This window comes from Heterobasidion irregulare, assembly GCF_000320585.1.
Source record: "Heterobasidion irregulare TC 32-1 unplaced genomic scaffold scaffold_02, whole genome shotgun sequence".
Lineage (NCBI taxonomy): Eukaryota > Fungi > Basidiomycota > Agaricomycetes > Russulales > Bondarzewiaceae > Heterobasidion > Heterobasidion irregulare.
Genome location: NW_009258198.1, coordinates 2,666,474 through 2,681,498, shown reverse-complemented (window position 1 = coordinate 2,681,498; position 15,025 = coordinate 2,666,474). Strand labels below are relative to the sequence as shown.

Here is a 15,025-nt window from a genome sequence, read left to right as displayed (position 1 = left end):
TGAGCTACTATGAATGTACAGGGAAAGGTGGATGTAATAACTTCAACAGATCGCAAGAATAGACCCGCAAAAAGATCAGAAAGGAAGGCGAGAGAAGCACAGGCACACACAAATAAACAGAGAAAGAGACCGGAGATCCGACGATGACAACAACGACGATGAGGAGGAGAAAGAGCCCTATGAATGCTGGAGAAACGGGACAAAGTCGGCCGTCCCTGGCGCGGCCGCAAACATGCCCGCCTCGGACGGCACCGCCGCTCCCGAAGGCAGGCCGTTGAACGTCGACCGCGCAATGAGCGTGCCCGTCGAATGCGGGCGGGCGTGGTCCATCGGCGGCGCGAGCTGCGGCGCGCCCGGCGCGGGTGCGCGCGACTGCTGCTGCAGCAGCGAGCTCGCGGTCATGAGCACGTCAACCTCGCTCGACAGGGGTCCCGCGAGCTCGACGGCCTGCGCGACCGCCGACTGGGTGGCGACCGACACCTCGTTCACCGTGACCTGCGGTGATATCGAGGACGAGGGCGTGAGGCCCGCCGAGATCTGGGCGGCGGCGGCGTTGGAGCGGTCCGCGGCGACCTGGCGGGCGGCCTGCAGCACCACCTGCTGAGCGGCGGCGGCGAGGACGCTGGAGGGCTGCGTGGAGGAGCTGCCGGAGACCGTGCTGTCCACGGCCTGAGCCGTGACGGTCAAGACGTGCTGCTGCTTCGCCAATGACTGCAGTTCCGGACCCGGTTCGCTGGTGATGCGAGAGCCAATGACCTGTGACTGAGCTTCTTGGGCCACGCGCTGTGCAGCGGTGGTCAGGACCTGGATGACTTGGGCGTCCTGCGACGGCACCACGGTAGATTGGGGCAACGAGGCCTGCGCTCGCATCGCCACGGCACTCCTACGCCGACGAGTGATTTCTAGCGGTCGCCTCGAGAAGGAGGACCAGGGGCACTTACCTCACAGGGACTGCTTGCGGGACAATCGAGTCGCTGACGATGCGGCGGGGACTGAGGTCGGTGCCGTTCAGCGAGGGTCGCTGCGAAGGCGTGAACGTCGAGTCCACGTTCGACATCGGCGCGATGTTGATGTGCACGCTCTGCGACAAAAACTCCTCCTGACCGTCCTGAATGAACTGCAGAACACGCCCGAATCAGCGAACCGTACATCGGGTATGCTGTTGTACCGCTTACCCTCGCTTCGACGACGACATCGCAGCTCTGCGCGTCGTGCGGGGGGATCCCAGCCAGCACGTCGTCCTTCCAGGACAGCCAGGCCGGGAGGGAGGGCGAGCTGTATTCGACAGGCATGTTATTTCGGGAGGCCTGTGGGTCCCAAATGCGCGGCGTCCAGGACCAGCGGAGACCCACATAAGCCACACCAGGTGGTAGGCCAGCCAGGCGGCGGTAGAAGGGACGAAAGATCCACCCGCCCTCAGATGCTTTTTTGGCTTCAATGTTCCAGATATGGTTGCCTTTTGATTTTGCCTTCTTGCCGTCCTCGTTGAAGCGCGAAATGTACGACGAGTTCCACAGGTAGTTCCGGATCTGGACGACAAGCGAACGGAGATGATGAGATGATGACGACGAGTGACGGAGCATCGGCGCACCTTTTTCATGGGTATTTTATCCTCGGGATATCCCTGGCGAGCAAGCTAAAAATATACGGGTTCAGAACACGCGAACGAGCGCGGAAGAACGCACGCACCTCTTCCAGGAAGGCGTTGGTGAACGCTTGGATCCGGAACTTGAACGGACGGAAGTCTGGTGACTCGTCGAGGCGCTGCATCTTCTTCGCCATGAGCGTCTGATGAATTGGCTCACCCTTCGCGTCGGTGGCTTCGACTTTATAAATGGCACGAGAGCAAGGTCACGCGTGAGTTTTTTTTTTTAAGCTCGAGCTTCGGACGCGCTAGGGGGAAGGAAGACGCCGTACTCACGGTTGGAACATATCTTGTTGAGAAAGTCGAAGAAGATCCGGTCGACCTCCGCGCGGTACTCCGAAGGCACCTCGTTCCCGTGCCCGAGGGACGACATGGCGGAGAAGTTCTCCATCGAGGGGCGAGACGCAAGCGAGCGGCGCTGGCTCGTGGACGGGCGCTGGTACGGGCTGCCCGCGGGACCGTTGTCGAGACTGCCCATGCGGCCCCGGAAGGTGCCACTTCGCGACGGCGGGGACTGGGAGGGCTCGCCGCCCGCGTCCGAGTCGCGGTCGTCGTTGTCGTACTCCGAGGACCCACCAGGGCTCTGGGAGACGGCGGTCGATGGGCGGGAGCCGCGAGATGGGCGGTAGTCCATGCGGTCATCTAGCGGTACGTCGGGCAGGCTGAACGCGAAGGGGTCGCCGGACGGGTTGGACACGGACGAGGAGCGAGAGAGCCTGGTGACGTCCTGGCGTAAGGATGGGTTGATCGCACTGGCGGACGACGAGGGGGCGGATTGCAAGGGGGGAGACGACGCGAAGGGGGTGCCAGAGGGAAAGGAAGGGGCGGACCCCATGATGAGGTCGTTCACGCTCAAGCCGTTGCTCAACGAAGTGCCGGACATGGAATGGTGGTGCCGCTGGTGTGGGAACACGCTCGCGGCGCTCGTCCACGAGCCAGAGGCGTCTGGCGGGTGGCCAAAGCCCGGCACGTGGCCTTGGATGTGGGACGCGTGGGACGGCGGGGCGGACTGGGGCGGACTGTAGTCCATGGACTGGCGGGGGGGCGCGGACGAGAGGTTGAGGGGGGGCGGGGCAAAGTTGAGGGACATCGAGTGGGAGATCTGCTGGGGTGGGTACATGTGGTGGAGTGAAAGACCAGCCGAACTTGCGGGACGGGACGAGGGAGCGGACGGGGAGCTGGAACTATATGAGGGCATAGAGTGTGGGTCCATAGGGTCGCCGGACGAGGGAAAGGAAAAGTGCGGGTGCAGGGACAGATCCTCCTGCGGCTCGAGCTTGAGAGCCTTGATGACGCGGTCCCCGGCCATGGATGACGCACAGCGCTTCCTCGACTCGGTCAAGTCCACGACGTTGGCGATCTCGTGCCCGTGCGGATCCACGGACCTCAGCGACAGCGACACGCCGGCGCCTGCCGTTGATGGGTGGGACGGCGATCCTCCCTGCCTCTGCGGCGACACTGACTCGCGAGGCGGGCTCGGCCCGTCCACAAGCCTCGTAGCAGCGATCAGCTCAGACACCAACGCGATGGTCTTTTTCAACTCGTCGATCTTGACCCCCGCAGTCAGGCCTTGTCCCATCGAGCATGCCTGCCGCGCAGAGTTGGCCGTCTGCATGATGCTGCACACAAGATCAGCCACAGCTCGATGCACCGCCGTCGTCAGCCTCTTTCACTCACTTTCGCAGCATGTCACCGACAACCATCAGGTGAGGACCACCAGGTATTTCTGGCGACTCCTCCTTTTCCGCGGGCGACCCATCGAAATCCGAAGGCGGAAACTGGAAGCTAGAGCTGTGGCTGGACGTCGGCGGTCCGCTCCCCGCGGATGGGAAGCCAATGTCTGCAGCAGAGGCCATAAAGTACGCCGGCGACGCGGACGAGTCGGAGCGGTTACGACCGATCGAGACGGGGATATTGTCGAGCGCGGAGGCGATGGACGAAGGTGTGACGCTGAAGGCCGGGTTGAGGCCGGGAATGGCCGGAGAGGAAGCGTGTGAGGGGTAGCTCGAGACGGACGCAGCGCCGGGCGACGACTGCACCGGGGGCAAGATGTCTGCATGGGTTTCTGGCGGAAGAAAGCCGTTGAGCGAGGACGCAAAATTGCCCATCGAAGCGGTTGGGGTAGCCTCGCTCGGTGCTGCGGAGGCGAGCGCGCTCATGGAGGTTACGTCCATCGGGGCAGACATGGAGGGGATGGAGACGTCCATGGGAACAGACATGGTGCGGTCGTGGTCGAGGTCATCGGAGAAGAGGGCGGCAGGTTGCTGGGACATTGAGGTGGGGGGGAGGGGAGCGAGGGGAAGGTCCGAGTGGGAAGACGCGACGGTGTCGGCGGGAGCTACGTGGGTGAACTGAACGTCATGAGGAGAATCCATGGGAAGAAGAGGGAGAGCAAGAGAGTGAATCTTGATTGCACCTGAATTTCACGAGCCAAATGCTTTCCAAGCAGCAGCAGAGGCAGCAGCCGACGTGCGTGCGGGATTTGCTAAGGAAGAAAGGGCAGTCTTCGTCGACACGGGGAGGGAGGAGGGTGAGCAGATCGCAGGAGAGAGGCAAGGCCAAGGAGGCAGGAGTCGCGAGGAGCTCACCAGATGCGGTGGAAGGAGAAAAAAAGGCTGTGGGGATGGGAGAGAAGCCTTTGTGAGCGAATGAGGCGTGGGGGATGCCTTGTGAGTGTCTAGGAAGAATAAGGAGGCAGGCGAGTGCTGGGACGGACTGTTGGAGACTTGATCAGAAACCGAGCGGGCAGCAATCCGAAGCCGACGCCCCATCCAGCACGCATGTCAGCCGCAAGGCCTCCGCCACTCGTCACACAGTCACGCTCATTTCCCTCGTCACAAGTCACACCTTAAACACTGCTCCCCCGAGCAAAAAAAGGTTATCTGTGTTACGTGTACGGCCTGCGCCATCGCAACACCCACCTTGCCTTGATGCGCAATCTCGCCAGACGTCATCCTTACTCGACGCTAGCTCGTTTGCGGGTCTAGATAAATGCAGTCCACATTGCCTGTACGAATGCGAGCGACTGCGGCACGGTTCCCTTATGCTCTCATTGCTAATCCCCGACTAGCGCAGCTCAGCGCTCAGCGCTCACCCGCTCAACTTGAGTCTGACAGCCTAAATACCTGCTACTGCTGCTGCTGAGCATTAAGACACATCGAGCAATCGCCGATACCCTGTCCTGTCCCCGTACAGAAAACCCATCGAACATGCACACCGCTCAGCGAACAAGGCAGCCACGCTGCCCGTCGCTGCTGCCGTACTCCACGACTAATACCGCCTTCGCCCAGGCGACCGCGACCGGTCTCTGCCTCTGCGGCGATCACTGTGACACAACGATCATTCAAAGTCAGACAGTGAAAGACTCCTCCCGAGCGGACCCGCCCGGTTCTAGCGCAGGGCACTCACTCATATCGCGAAGCGTGTCGGTCGTAGCCTCGGTCCCGGTCCCGGTCTGGCTCTCGATCCCGGTCGCGATCACGGAAGTCATCCCGCGAAGAGCGGTGATCGCCTCGAGGAGCAGGTGGTCCACCGCTCGGCGCGGAGGGGGCAGGCTGCGACTTGCGCTTGTCACGATCTTCCTTGAACTTGAGCAGCATGTTTCGCAGCTCGTGGTAACCAAGATGCATCTGGAAGCGCGAATCAGGCGAGGTAGGTCACGAGCAGAGCACAGCCGCCAAGAAAGAAAGCATGAATAAAAAAAACCCACTTTTCCACCGAAATGGTCCGCCAGCCGGCGATCAGAGTCGAGCACTGACAGGTATGCGCCACAGACGTCGCAGACACGCAGCTTTTGGTGCCCGGATGCACCAGAAGTATCAGTGAGTTGTTGCAGTTCTCGCTGTAACATTTGGTCAATACGTGAACGACTTTCCGCGCGCTCCCTACGTACCTCTTTCTCACCCTTTTCGGCCTTCAACGCCTCAATGGCAGCCATCTCCTTCATGGACTCCTCCACTTTACCTTGTTCGCCTAAAAACAATCAGTCAGCCACAGAGTACATCTGCGACGCAACAGCAACTTGCCAAGTGTCTCAATCTTCTCCGTGCCTCCTTGGATGGACAGCTCGATCTCAGCAATTTCCCTCATCTGCGCACAGGCGTCAATACGGGGGCCCCGACCCGCAAAGCAGCAAAGAAACGCACCAAATTCGTCGTCTTCGCGTTCTCCTCGGGCGTCTTCTCCAACCGCCGCTGCGCCGTCCGGATCCGCCGGTCACACTCGTCTACGAACGCGAAGATGTTCGACTCGTACTCCGTCTGGAACCGCGCGAAAATCGGGTCGCTCGGGTTCGTCTCGCGGTCCGCGAGGAACTCCGTCTTGAGGCGCTCCGTGTGCGACTTGGGGCACGCGCCGAGATCCATTTTCTAGGGTGAGCGCGCGGCCCCTAGTCAGCGAAGGTGCCCTGCACGCGACACGCGCAAATGTCCAAAAAGAGGAGCGAAGCATGATGGCTCCACTCACTGTGTTGGTGAAGAGCGTGTGGGGGCACGTCCCGCACAGAAAGTTCCTGCACACGTTGTCGTCAGACCATACAAGGTTCGCGTTTGCGACGCCCATGGCCTCCGGGCCCATCATTTGCTGGAGAGCGCACCTCCTTGTTAGTCATTTCTTCGCAAGCCATGAAGCCACGGAACGCACTTCAAGCAGCCTGCGCTGCATCTCCGCGAGTCGACCCATATTGCGTCAGTTCCAAGGGTATATTTTCGACTAGAATATACAGAAGGCCTTGGAGCTGTGAGACCGCTTGACGTCGTCGTAGCTGTTGAAGAGATGTTTGTGCATGTTTGTGCTCAGTGGCGCAGTGTCAGGCTTCGATGGGCGCTCGATCAGCCTCACCATTTCTACACACCCTCAGCGACTGCGCCTGAATCGTGTTTCTCTCAAAATTGAAGGAAACAATCTCCATGCCGTGTAACCGGAATTTTTCGAATACATGCTGCTGCGAAATTTGATTTACAAAACTACAGGCTGATACGTTCACAACAGATTCTGGACGACCGGCTGGAGAACAGTGTTACAAGAATGACGAAGATGCGAAAGCACACTCTGCTGTGCGCACTTGGTAAACGAATCAGATCGACGGTGAGGAGAGGGGACGCGGCGTGGGCAAGAATGATTAATTGCTATACAAGTGTGATAAGAGAACGACGAGGAAGCATGCGGGGAGAATGCGTTGACGAGCTACAAAACAGCGAATTGCACGAACAAATGCGCATCGACGAGATAGAAAAAGCGGTAAAAAAGGATGGTCCTTGTTTCAGATGGCCGATGCATGCGGGGCGACACCACGTCCGCGTCCTCGGCCGCGACCCCAGCCCCGGCTCCTACCGCGCCCCCGTGCGCCGAAGTCTACAACAGCCTTGTCTTGGAAAGGCGCGTTCTGTCTAGACTCCTGCGGGCTGCGCGGCGGAGAAGGGGTGACGCCAGGTTGCTGGCCTCTCTTTCCTCGCCCACGGCCACTGTAGAAAGCACGAGGACGGTCGGATGACGGCCGAGAGTTATCCGAGAAAGCGCTTGAGGGTTCTGCAGCGCCTGAAACACGCTCTGCCTTTGAGAGCGATGGCGGAGACGGCGAAGCAGGAGCACGAAGCGGTCGGTCAAGGCCACCAAAAGACATCAAGAGATTAATTATTTCCTCAGTGATCCCTTCATCGTTTTGCCGACTGTTGTCTTCAACGAGCGCAAAAGCCTTTTGACCGGCAGGCGAAAATATCCAGTCGAAACAGACCTCAATCTCGTCTGAGGTAGACAACTTGTTGTCCAAGACCATCCAAACAGCCTCAGGAAGCTTTGAGTCTAAAGCCAGGCGGAGAAGCGACATAGACGACGGTGGATCGTAGATAGGCTTGTGATCAGAGTCCTTTGGTGGATACGCCTCGAAGAAGTATTTCAAAATCCTGATATCGCCTGCTTGAAGAGCCATATGGAAAGCTGTGAATCCGTGAGAGTCCCGCTCCTCTGGATCCGCATCTACAGATCCAAAATTATGTCAATAAAATCGAAAGAAAGAACGAAAATCATACTATGCGTGTCAAGCCATTCGACAAGCTCCGCGTCGCCGCGTCTCGTAGCAATGTGCAGCAGAGTCTCACTCTTGTCCGCAGGCATCGATTTCACGAAACTCTCGCATCCGATCCTGACCTCGCCACCAGCGGCGTCGACCTCGTCTTCCCATACGCCTTTCTTTACCTTCTCGTTATCGCCTTGTCTGGCCGCAGAGAACACCGCTGAACGAAGGTCCTGCACCTTCTGTTGTCGTGCCCGGGCTGTCCGCTCAGCAGAACTACGAAATGCCTCGGCCGCAGCTTTTTTCTCAGAAGCTTTGACCCTTTGGCGCTGCTCGGCCTGTCTCTTTTCTGTTGTGAAGAGTGAGTGTGACGGTACAAGGTATTAAAGGAGAGGACGGGAGAACGAACCTTCGAGACGTTGCTTCTCTAGAGCTGCCTTGCGCTCCGCAGCCTCTTTGGCGCGTCGAGCTTCCGCAGCTTCCTGCTGCTCACGCATATAGCGTATGTGCTCTGTACTAAGCCCAGAGTTGTCCCTTTGTCGTACATACCCACGCTGAGTGCGATCTGTTCACCAATGTCAATTATATCTCTTTGATAGTAAAGAACAAGGGACATCACGTACGAGCCCGACCTCGATCTTTCATCAATTCTTCGAACAAGAACCTGAAGTCCGGTGTAAGTAACCGACGCCCCTAAGAGACAGAAACTGACATGTAAAAGGCAAGGCCCTCCAAATCATCCTCGTACGAATCGTACTCGGCACCCTCATAGTCATACCCGTCTTCATCTTCGGAACAGTAGAACTCAAAGTCATGAGCACCGTATCCAGCAAACGGGTGGGAAGTGTAGCGTGTCGATGGCACAGGGTGGTGGCCATGTTTCGACAGAACGTCATACGCCTCGCTGACACGCTGGAATTGTGCGGTAGCCTCTTCGTTACCAGGATTCTTGTCGGGATGCGTGCGCAGAGCGAGCTAATAGAAGAGATATTTAAAATCTCTTTTGACGCGTCGAGGCAGTTCGCCGCACCTGTTTGTATTTGCTTTTGATGGCCTCGAGGGGCGCCCCCTGTTTGTTGAGGTAAATGAAGACTAATCAAGGATCTGGCAACCGATCACACCGACCTGTTCGAGTCCGAGGGCATCATAAGCCTCTGAGACGGTTAAGTGTCGTTGGACCATTACTGAGGGGAGGTTGAACGTTGGAGTGTAAGAACGCCGTCGACGCGTGCAAATGCAATTGAACGCGCCGGGCCCAGGCCTAAATATGGACCATTATGCTGACACAAGCACATGTGCCTTTTTATATTTCCATTTCCTTTTTGTGCAGCAAGCTCACACAGAATCCAGAGAAATTTTGCGAGTAGTGGATCCCTGTGAATCCGCGCCAAAATTTCAATTTTCGACGATCCGGAAACTGAGTCGGAGGTTGAAGGAAAATCAACAACGTTGCTGCCTCAAAAAGACTAGACGACGAGGCTAGGTTGCATTCGCCACAAAATCGAATACTGATTAGCCTGCATGCGATATGTCTTACAAGACGATATGGAGCGGTGATGAGAATATTTACCAGGAAACAGCAGCAAATTTAGGTGAATCAGAAGCCTGAGGCTCGTAGAGGCCTGTAGCTCCGAGCTGAAGATCCACAGAACGAGTACAGGTATAGAGAGACGATCAAAGAAGCTCCGCATCCATGAAGACGGATGTCAGAAGTAGATCCTGGGGAATAATGGTACATGGTGTAAGTAGAGTTTATGACAGATACATACAATTACACAGGTTTGAACGTTTGAACGTTCAAGGGACAAACTCTAACAGAACCGGTCACTAGAAATGATTTCAGATACACAAACACGATCGAGTCATGACTTTGAAAACCAACCTCTTCAATTTCGCCCGGCGGTCCAGCAAGGCTTCAGCTAAGCGCCCCTCATCTCGCGCTTGCTTGAGCTACAAAAAAAATCAACAGACTGACGCGTAGAATCAGGAAAACACCTTGCCTCCTTTCTGTCCGACCTCGATACGATTGACTTACCCGCACCCCACGCTTGATATATTTTACTGATATCGCATGAGTGAGAACACGATCATGAGCGATGATAGATAGAACTTACTTTGTACCAGCCTCGTCCATAGAGGGTGCCCCGAGCATTCCTTCTTTCTTCTTCTTCTCTTCTTCATGGGCCTCTTTCTTGTACTTACTCTGGATCTTGACGTAGAAACGTTCGCCAAATCCAACGTTGTCGCTGTCCCCTCTTAGCTGCATCTGCCCAGCAACTTCATCAACACTCAGATACTTCTCGTACACGTTCTGGAAGGCAACCATGCCATCGTCATACACAACGGGTGTCCACTCCTCCTCCGGCCCACGCGCTTCTCGATCTGCAGAAACCAATCCATGTTTGTCGCACGACAAGAACTTCCCTTCACCAACTCCCGTCCGCAGATTTATTGTGAGCGAACCCGCTACCCGTGTCGTCACCCATACCTGAGATACTTCGCTAGGGACACGGTCCATCAAGTTGCCCTCCTCGTCGTCTGCCTCCCCTTTGACCAGTGGATGCAACATGATGCGGTTTCGCGTAGAGTCGAAGTTGATGCATATCGGGGAAGGGTCAGAGGGGTGAAATATGAAGGTCGGACCACGGATTTCAATCGCCTGTCCAGGTCGCACCCAAGTGTCGGGACTCTGTTCCTCCTCGCCTCGCCGTTTTCGACTACCGCTACCGCCTTCCTCGCTAGCGTCCTCCCTCTTTCGCTTCTTCTTCGTTTTCTCGCCCTTAAATTTGAGCTTGGAGGATCGAATTGTGGAAGACATGGTGACAAGAGAACGGATCGGGTGACAGAAGTCCTTACTTGGTACCCACACGGAGCCGCGGAGTGACAAAAGCCCTCTCTGAAGGCCGGAATCCGTAGCAAGACGATTACTACCTTTAATTTCTTCCCTTATTTTTTTTTCTAGTTGCGTTGCTATATACAGTACGTGGTATGGCATCCGATCGTCAATAATACTTGGACGGTGTTCACTACCATCAAACTTGAGCTCGGACCTCAAGGGCATACCTTGACACAACTCAATTGTGGAGGAGAAAGACCACGAGATCTGGTCAGTTTTGAGGGTACGGCGCAGTTCACTGGTCAACATCAATACTTGCCTCTTAATTTGAAGCCAGACGGGGCTGAGCGGATACAAAACAAGCACATGGTGACTCACTGAATGCCTTGGCCCATCAACCAAGAACAAACAGGTCATTTGCGCTGGCGTAGAAGCCAAAGGGCGTTCTCAAATCGTGCTGTCCAAACAGGGGTAATTCACCCCCATACTGTGAGTATAACCGGGGGTATTGCATTTCGTGACCGTTCCGTATCTGAGAATAAGCGAGACAATTACAAGAACAATTGCAGTAAGTAAAGGGAGAACAAAAAAAATTGTCCGCACTAGAAAATGACATCTTCGTCCTTACTACTCAGGAGATCACCACTGATAGTCTCTTCCTCGTCAAGCGTCTCTGGGGGAGGCGGAGACGCGACTTCATCTACAGCCCTCGCCTCTTCCAAAGCTTTTCTCAGCGCTTCTGTGGCTGCGGCATCACGTTTCTTCTTTCCCTGCACTTTCTTCAAGCTGCAAAAGCCAGGTAAAGAATCGATGAAGCGGTACATGCATCCTTGTGACATACCGGAAGAATTCCTCGCGATCCATCTCATCCAGCTCACTCATGATATACTTGATTGTATTGTCCAAACGTGGAATGACAACATGTTCGATGGCGTTTACACGACGGTTCGTTGCACGGATGACTTCGTCCAGGATTGTGAACGCCGCCTGGAGCGAAGCAAGCTCAACCAGTGTCTCAACGGCCTTGGCATATACCTCCTTTGATCGTAGAACCTGCTGTCCGCCTCGTCCAAGACCAGTGAGATTGAAGTCTGCAGCACGCACGCACCCCAAGTCAGAAACAGCCCAATCAATCGAACGAATCTACGCACCCGAACCCGGCACACGGTCCACTTCAAAAGCAGGAAGAACGACACCAGACACATTCTCTTGTTTAGCCTTGACTTTGAACGAGGCTGACTTCGCCTGCTCCTGAACGAGATATGATATATCTCCCGTGGCGTATGTTACCTCGGCGAGTGAGAACGACGCCAGTTGCATCACCCTTCCCATCTTCCGCTTTGCCTGTCAGTATTTATGCACAAACCAAGGGATCGGTGGTCAGATGAGAGACTTTAGTGACCTGACTGCATACGCACCTCATCGACCTTACGCAGAATGGCACGGAATCGAGTCGTCAACGCATCGCGCTTCTTTGCAAGTAGCGAATGCCCAGTCTGTGCACCTTTCAGACGCGTCTTGGTATTCGTGAGAGCCATGCGTGTTGGAAATATATTTTCGCGAGGCCCTGTACCAGACATGATTGCGAAAGTGAACGGTTAGGTCAAGATTTCAGTGCCGCCGAGGCTCGGTCTATCTGAATTGAGCAATCAGTGAGTAACATCGGACCATCATACCACAAGGCCACTCACAGACAATGCCGGGGTAGCTCAGCTGGGAGAGCAACAGACTGAAGTGATTCGTCTTCTGGAGGTCCCGTGTTCAATCCACGGTCCTGGCAGATATTCATTTTTGTCTTTTTCATACAAGTGACAAACACTGGCTGACGATTGACATTTTGGGTACACAGTGGATAGCTTTGCGCAGCCTGAAGTTCTGTGCATCCTCGGATATAAACTTTTTAAAACACATGTGAGCAGTGAGATACAGCTGAGCCTAGCAGTTGATCATCAGACGCCTGGACAGCAGCTCTAATCATGCTTGTACGCTCTTTTTGTCCGATTGAGGCATACTACATGTCTAGCTTCGCGCTTGTGAATATACCGAGTTCTGGCGGCGTGCTGCACGTCGTGTCCCCAGCTTTCCAACTGCTTAGCGCTTATCGCTCGTCTCCAGCCATGATCATCTTGCTGTTCCAAAAAAAAAAAGATCACATGCCAGGACCGTGGATTGAACACGGGACCTCCAGAAGACGAATCACTTCAGTCTGTTGCTCTCCCAGCTGAGCTATCCCGGCATTGAAAATCATTCATTTGTAATTTTTATGTATCACAACTGTGCATCGTAGAGTGCAGGTAAAAACCTTCATGCTTTGAGGAGATTCTAAACATGATTCAAACGGTGTAACGTTGCTAGTTCTGATCCCTTGATTATACAAATGACTTCATTCTGAACGACACATCAGAGCAATAGTCCACTCGGCATCATCGCGCTTGCACATAATCGTCGATTTTTAACAGTAATGTCACCGTCTCCGTCGCCAGTTCGATCGCACTGGTCGATACGAGTAAAGGTTGTACGACATCCTCTTGGAGGATGTCGGAGATGGAGCCCTAGTCAAAGTGTATCAGCACAGACCGCATCGTAACAAAATGGAAGCCTGACCTTTCGGACATTGATGCCTGCATTCCGCTCGCCCAGCGCATGTCGATTGCGCAGCTCAGTGACAATGGAGATGGGGTTGAGGCCAGCATTCTCCGCAAGCGTCGTAGGGATGACCTCGAGCGCGTCCGCATAAGCCTGGAAACAATATGCCTCCATTCCCTTCAACGATTGTGCATACTGGGAGAGCATCCGAGACACATGAATCTCCGGAGCACCACCTCCGCCAATCAGAGCCCTTTTATAGGATTGGTTGTGAACAAAGTTCGGAGCTGACGAGATGAGATGGCCTACCGCTTCTTAACAAGACACCGTATAACGCAGAGCGCATCATGAAGACTACGCTCGCATTCCTCCATCACGATGGAGTTGCTACCCATAGCAAGAATACTGACTGTCTTTCCCCTGTTCTTGACGCCCGTGATTTTTACGATCTTGGTACCGCTTTGGCTGGTCTCTTCAACAAGGTCCGCATATCCCAGCTTATCTTCCGTGAACGCGTCGATGTCAGCGATAGGCTTACACCCCATACTCTTCGTCAAAAACTCGATCTCATCGCGCTCGACATCCTTGATAACGAGTATGTTGAGCTTTTTCAGGAAGTTCAGCGATGTATCTTCTACGGCATCGCGGAGGATAGATTTTTGAATCAAGAGCACGTTGCAGCCCGCCTTCTTGATCTTTTTGCAAAGGTTGAGAAGGTAGGTCCGATTCTCTTTGAAAACTTTGTCCATCTGGCGATAGTCGTTGATGATCACGGTGTTATCCATCTGTCATGCAGGCCTAGTGAGCCCTCATCGCTATGGTGGGTGAAATGTGGCAGACATACATCGGGTTTAGGCGCGCTCAACTGGAATTGGATGAGACCGATCTTGGCCTTCTCTATCCTAGTCGGACCACCAGCAGAGGTGATCACGTTTTGATTGAGTACAACACCGTCTATAAGCTCGGTGTCTTCAATCGTGCCGCCGACCTTCTTGACAATACGGATGTCTCGGAGGTCAACGTTCGAAGATGTGGGGGAGGCAAGACGCGTGACAGCGTCAACCGCAACGGGCGCAAGTGTCGAAGAGTATTGAGAAACGATCTGAAGATTATTTATGAGAAGATGACGACATCTCCACAGCTAACCAACACGATACCTTCGAGTTCAGAGACGTGCTGGCCGCACGCAAGAGAGCAGCACGGTCATTTAAATCGATTGGAGTTGAGATCTCTGTGAGGAATTCGACAGACTTTGCCGAAGCCTTCAGAAAAGACTCGGCGATGATTGTGGGGTGAATGCCCTTTTGCAACATCTTCTCCGCCGCACCGAGGAAGCTACCTGCGAGAACAACCACAGATGTAGTTCCATCACCTGCCTCTACGTCTTGTGCAGCGGAAAGATCCACGAGCTGAGATATGTTCAATATGCATCGTGCTTTAGGCGGAGAAAACACTGAACGCACCATCTTCGAAGCGGGATGCAATGCCTGGATACTGTGGAGAATAGTTGCACCATCATTCGTAACGATGACCTCTCCTTTCGATGTTTGGATCTGCGTAGGATGCAATGATCAGACGCGGTTTACAATTTCAGTGAGTGGTTTACCATCTTGTCCATGCCTCGAGGTCCCAGGGATGTTCGGACAGCATCGCTGATAGCTGCAGTATTAACAGAGCTATTAGAGTGGTGCTGATATTTATCGGGCTCGTCTATTCCGACGAACCTTTTGCCGCGACCAAATTCGAGAGGCGAACCTCCATAGGTTTACCCTGAATTCACGCGTTTGTCAGTACCTGGTCTTGATGTAGATGGCACAGTTTACTGACTTTGTCATTGAAAGCTTTGTTGGACCCTTGAGCTTGTCTGGGAGGCATTGCGGTCAGAAATGAAGGGTAGATGGGACGCCGACGATGTGCAGGCTGACTGCAAGACGAGACGAATTCGCGC

General features: G+C 54.7%; 6 protein-coding genes across 6 annotated transcripts; all 6 read right to left on the bottom strand.

Moving 5' to 3' along the window:
• Positions 1 to 177: 177 nt before the first annotated feature.
• Positions 178 to 4,020, bottom strand: HETIRDRAFT_310552 (uncharacterized protein; the record flags this gene model as incomplete). Its single annotated transcript, XM_009544566.1, has 7 exons — positions 178 to 883; positions 942 to 1,117; positions 1,176 to 1,529; positions 1,592 to 1,636; positions 1,690 to 1,826; positions 1,922 to 3,264; positions 3,323 to 4,020. The coding sequence occupies 7 exons, from the start codon at positions 4,018 to 4,020 to the stop codon at positions 178 to 180; spliced, it is 3,459 nt and encodes a 1,152-aa protein (XP_009542861.1).
• Positions 4,021 to 5,049: 1,029 nt separating this feature from the next.
• On the bottom strand, positions 5,050 to 6,325 carry HETIRDRAFT_167705 (uncharacterized protein; the record flags this gene model as incomplete). The annotated part of the gene is made up of 7 exons (XM_009544565.1): positions 5,050 to 5,274; positions 5,355 to 5,486; positions 5,538 to 5,617; positions 5,671 to 5,734; positions 5,791 to 6,012; positions 6,110 to 6,226; positions 6,287 to 6,325. The coding sequence occupies 7 exons, from the start codon at positions 6,323 to 6,325 to the stop codon at positions 5,050 to 5,052; spliced, it is 879 nt and encodes a 292-aa protein (XP_009542860.1).
• A 580-nt stretch (positions 6,326 to 6,905) lies between these two features.
• On the bottom strand, positions 6,906 to 8,837 carry HETIRDRAFT_425079 (uncharacterized protein; the record flags this gene model as incomplete). Its single annotated transcript, XM_009544564.1, has 7 exons — positions 6,906 to 7,618; positions 7,672 to 8,004; positions 8,065 to 8,220; positions 8,279 to 8,319; positions 8,368 to 8,630; positions 8,686 to 8,724; positions 8,781 to 8,837. 7 exons carry the CDS (start codon positions 8,835 to 8,837, stop codon positions 6,906 to 6,908), a joined length of 1,602 nt encoding a protein of 533 aa, XP_009542859.1.
• A 310-nt stretch (positions 8,838 to 9,147) lies between these two features.
• On the bottom strand, positions 9,148 to 10,471 carry HETIRDRAFT_32020 (uncharacterized protein). The gene is made up of 4 exons (XM_009543439.1): positions 9,770 to 10,471; positions 9,656 to 9,716; positions 9,538 to 9,605; positions 9,148 to 9,482 (listed from the first exon to the last, which is right to left on the bottom strand). Exons 1-4 carry the CDS (start codon positions 10,222 to 10,224, stop codon positions 9,467 to 9,469), a joined length of 600 nt encoding a protein of 199 aa, XP_009541734.1. The 5' UTR covers positions 10,225 to 10,471; the 3' UTR covers positions 9,148 to 9,466.
• A 622-nt stretch (positions 10,472 to 11,093) lies between these two features.
• HETIRDRAFT_60226 (vacuolar H+-ATPase V1 sector, subunit D) lies at positions 11,094 to 12,096 on the bottom strand (the record flags this gene model as incomplete). The annotated part of the gene is made up of 4 exons (XM_009543539.1): positions 11,910 to 12,096; positions 11,643 to 11,835; positions 11,333 to 11,582; positions 11,094 to 11,277 (listed from the first exon to the last, which is right to left on the bottom strand). The coding sequence occupies exons 1-4, from the start codon at positions 12,069 to 12,071 to the stop codon at positions 11,094 to 11,096; spliced, it is 789 nt and encodes a 262-aa protein (XP_009541834.1). The 5' UTR covers positions 12,072 to 12,096.
• A 687-nt stretch (positions 12,097 to 12,783) lies between these two features.
• On the bottom strand, positions 12,784 to 14,990 carry HETIRDRAFT_380317 (uncharacterized protein). Its single transcript, XM_009544563.1, has 9 exons — positions 14,905 to 14,990; positions 14,802 to 14,847; positions 14,684 to 14,736; positions 14,541 to 14,630; positions 14,235 to 14,486; positions 13,922 to 14,179; positions 13,387 to 13,862; positions 13,096 to 13,330; positions 12,784 to 13,043 (listed from the first exon to the last, which is right to left on the bottom strand). The coding sequence occupies exons 1-9, from the start codon at positions 14,950 to 14,952 to the stop codon at positions 12,915 to 12,917; spliced, it is 1,587 nt and encodes a 528-aa protein (XP_009542858.1). The 5' UTR covers positions 14,953 to 14,990; the 3' UTR covers positions 12,784 to 12,914.
• Positions 14,991 to 15,025: the final 35 nt, after the last annotated feature.

What these genes read in the sequence shown, in the direction of transcription:
- HETIRDRAFT_380317 (XM_009544563.1), bottom strand. Translation starts at nt 14,952, where the DNA reads ATGCCTCCCAGACAAGCTCAAGGGTCCAACAAAGCTTTCAATGACAAA. An exon ending in ACAAAGCTTTCAATGACAAA is followed by an intron (nt 14,848 to 14,904) that starts GTCAGTAAACTG and finishes GCGTGAATTCAG; the next exon opens with GGTAAACCTATGGAGGTTCG. An exon ending in GAATTTGGTCGCGGCAAAAG is followed by an intron (nt 14,737 to 14,801) that starts GTTCGTCGGAAT and finishes TTAATACTGCAG; the next exon opens with CTATCAGCGATGCTGTCCGA.
- HETIRDRAFT_32020 (XM_009543439.1), bottom strand. Translation starts at nt 10,224, where the DNA reads ATGTTGCATCCACTGGTCAAAGGGGAGGCAGACGACGAGGAGGGCAAC. An exon ending in ATGGACGAGGCTGGTACAAA is followed by an intron (nt 9,717 to 9,769) that starts GTAAGTTCTATC and finishes ATGCGATATCAG; the next exon opens with TAAAATATATCAAGCGTGGG. An exon ending in CGAGGTCGGACAGAAAGGAG is followed by an intron (nt 9,606 to 9,655) that starts GCAAGGTGTTTT and finishes TTTTTTTTGTAG; the next exon opens with CTCAAGCAAGCGCGAGATGA.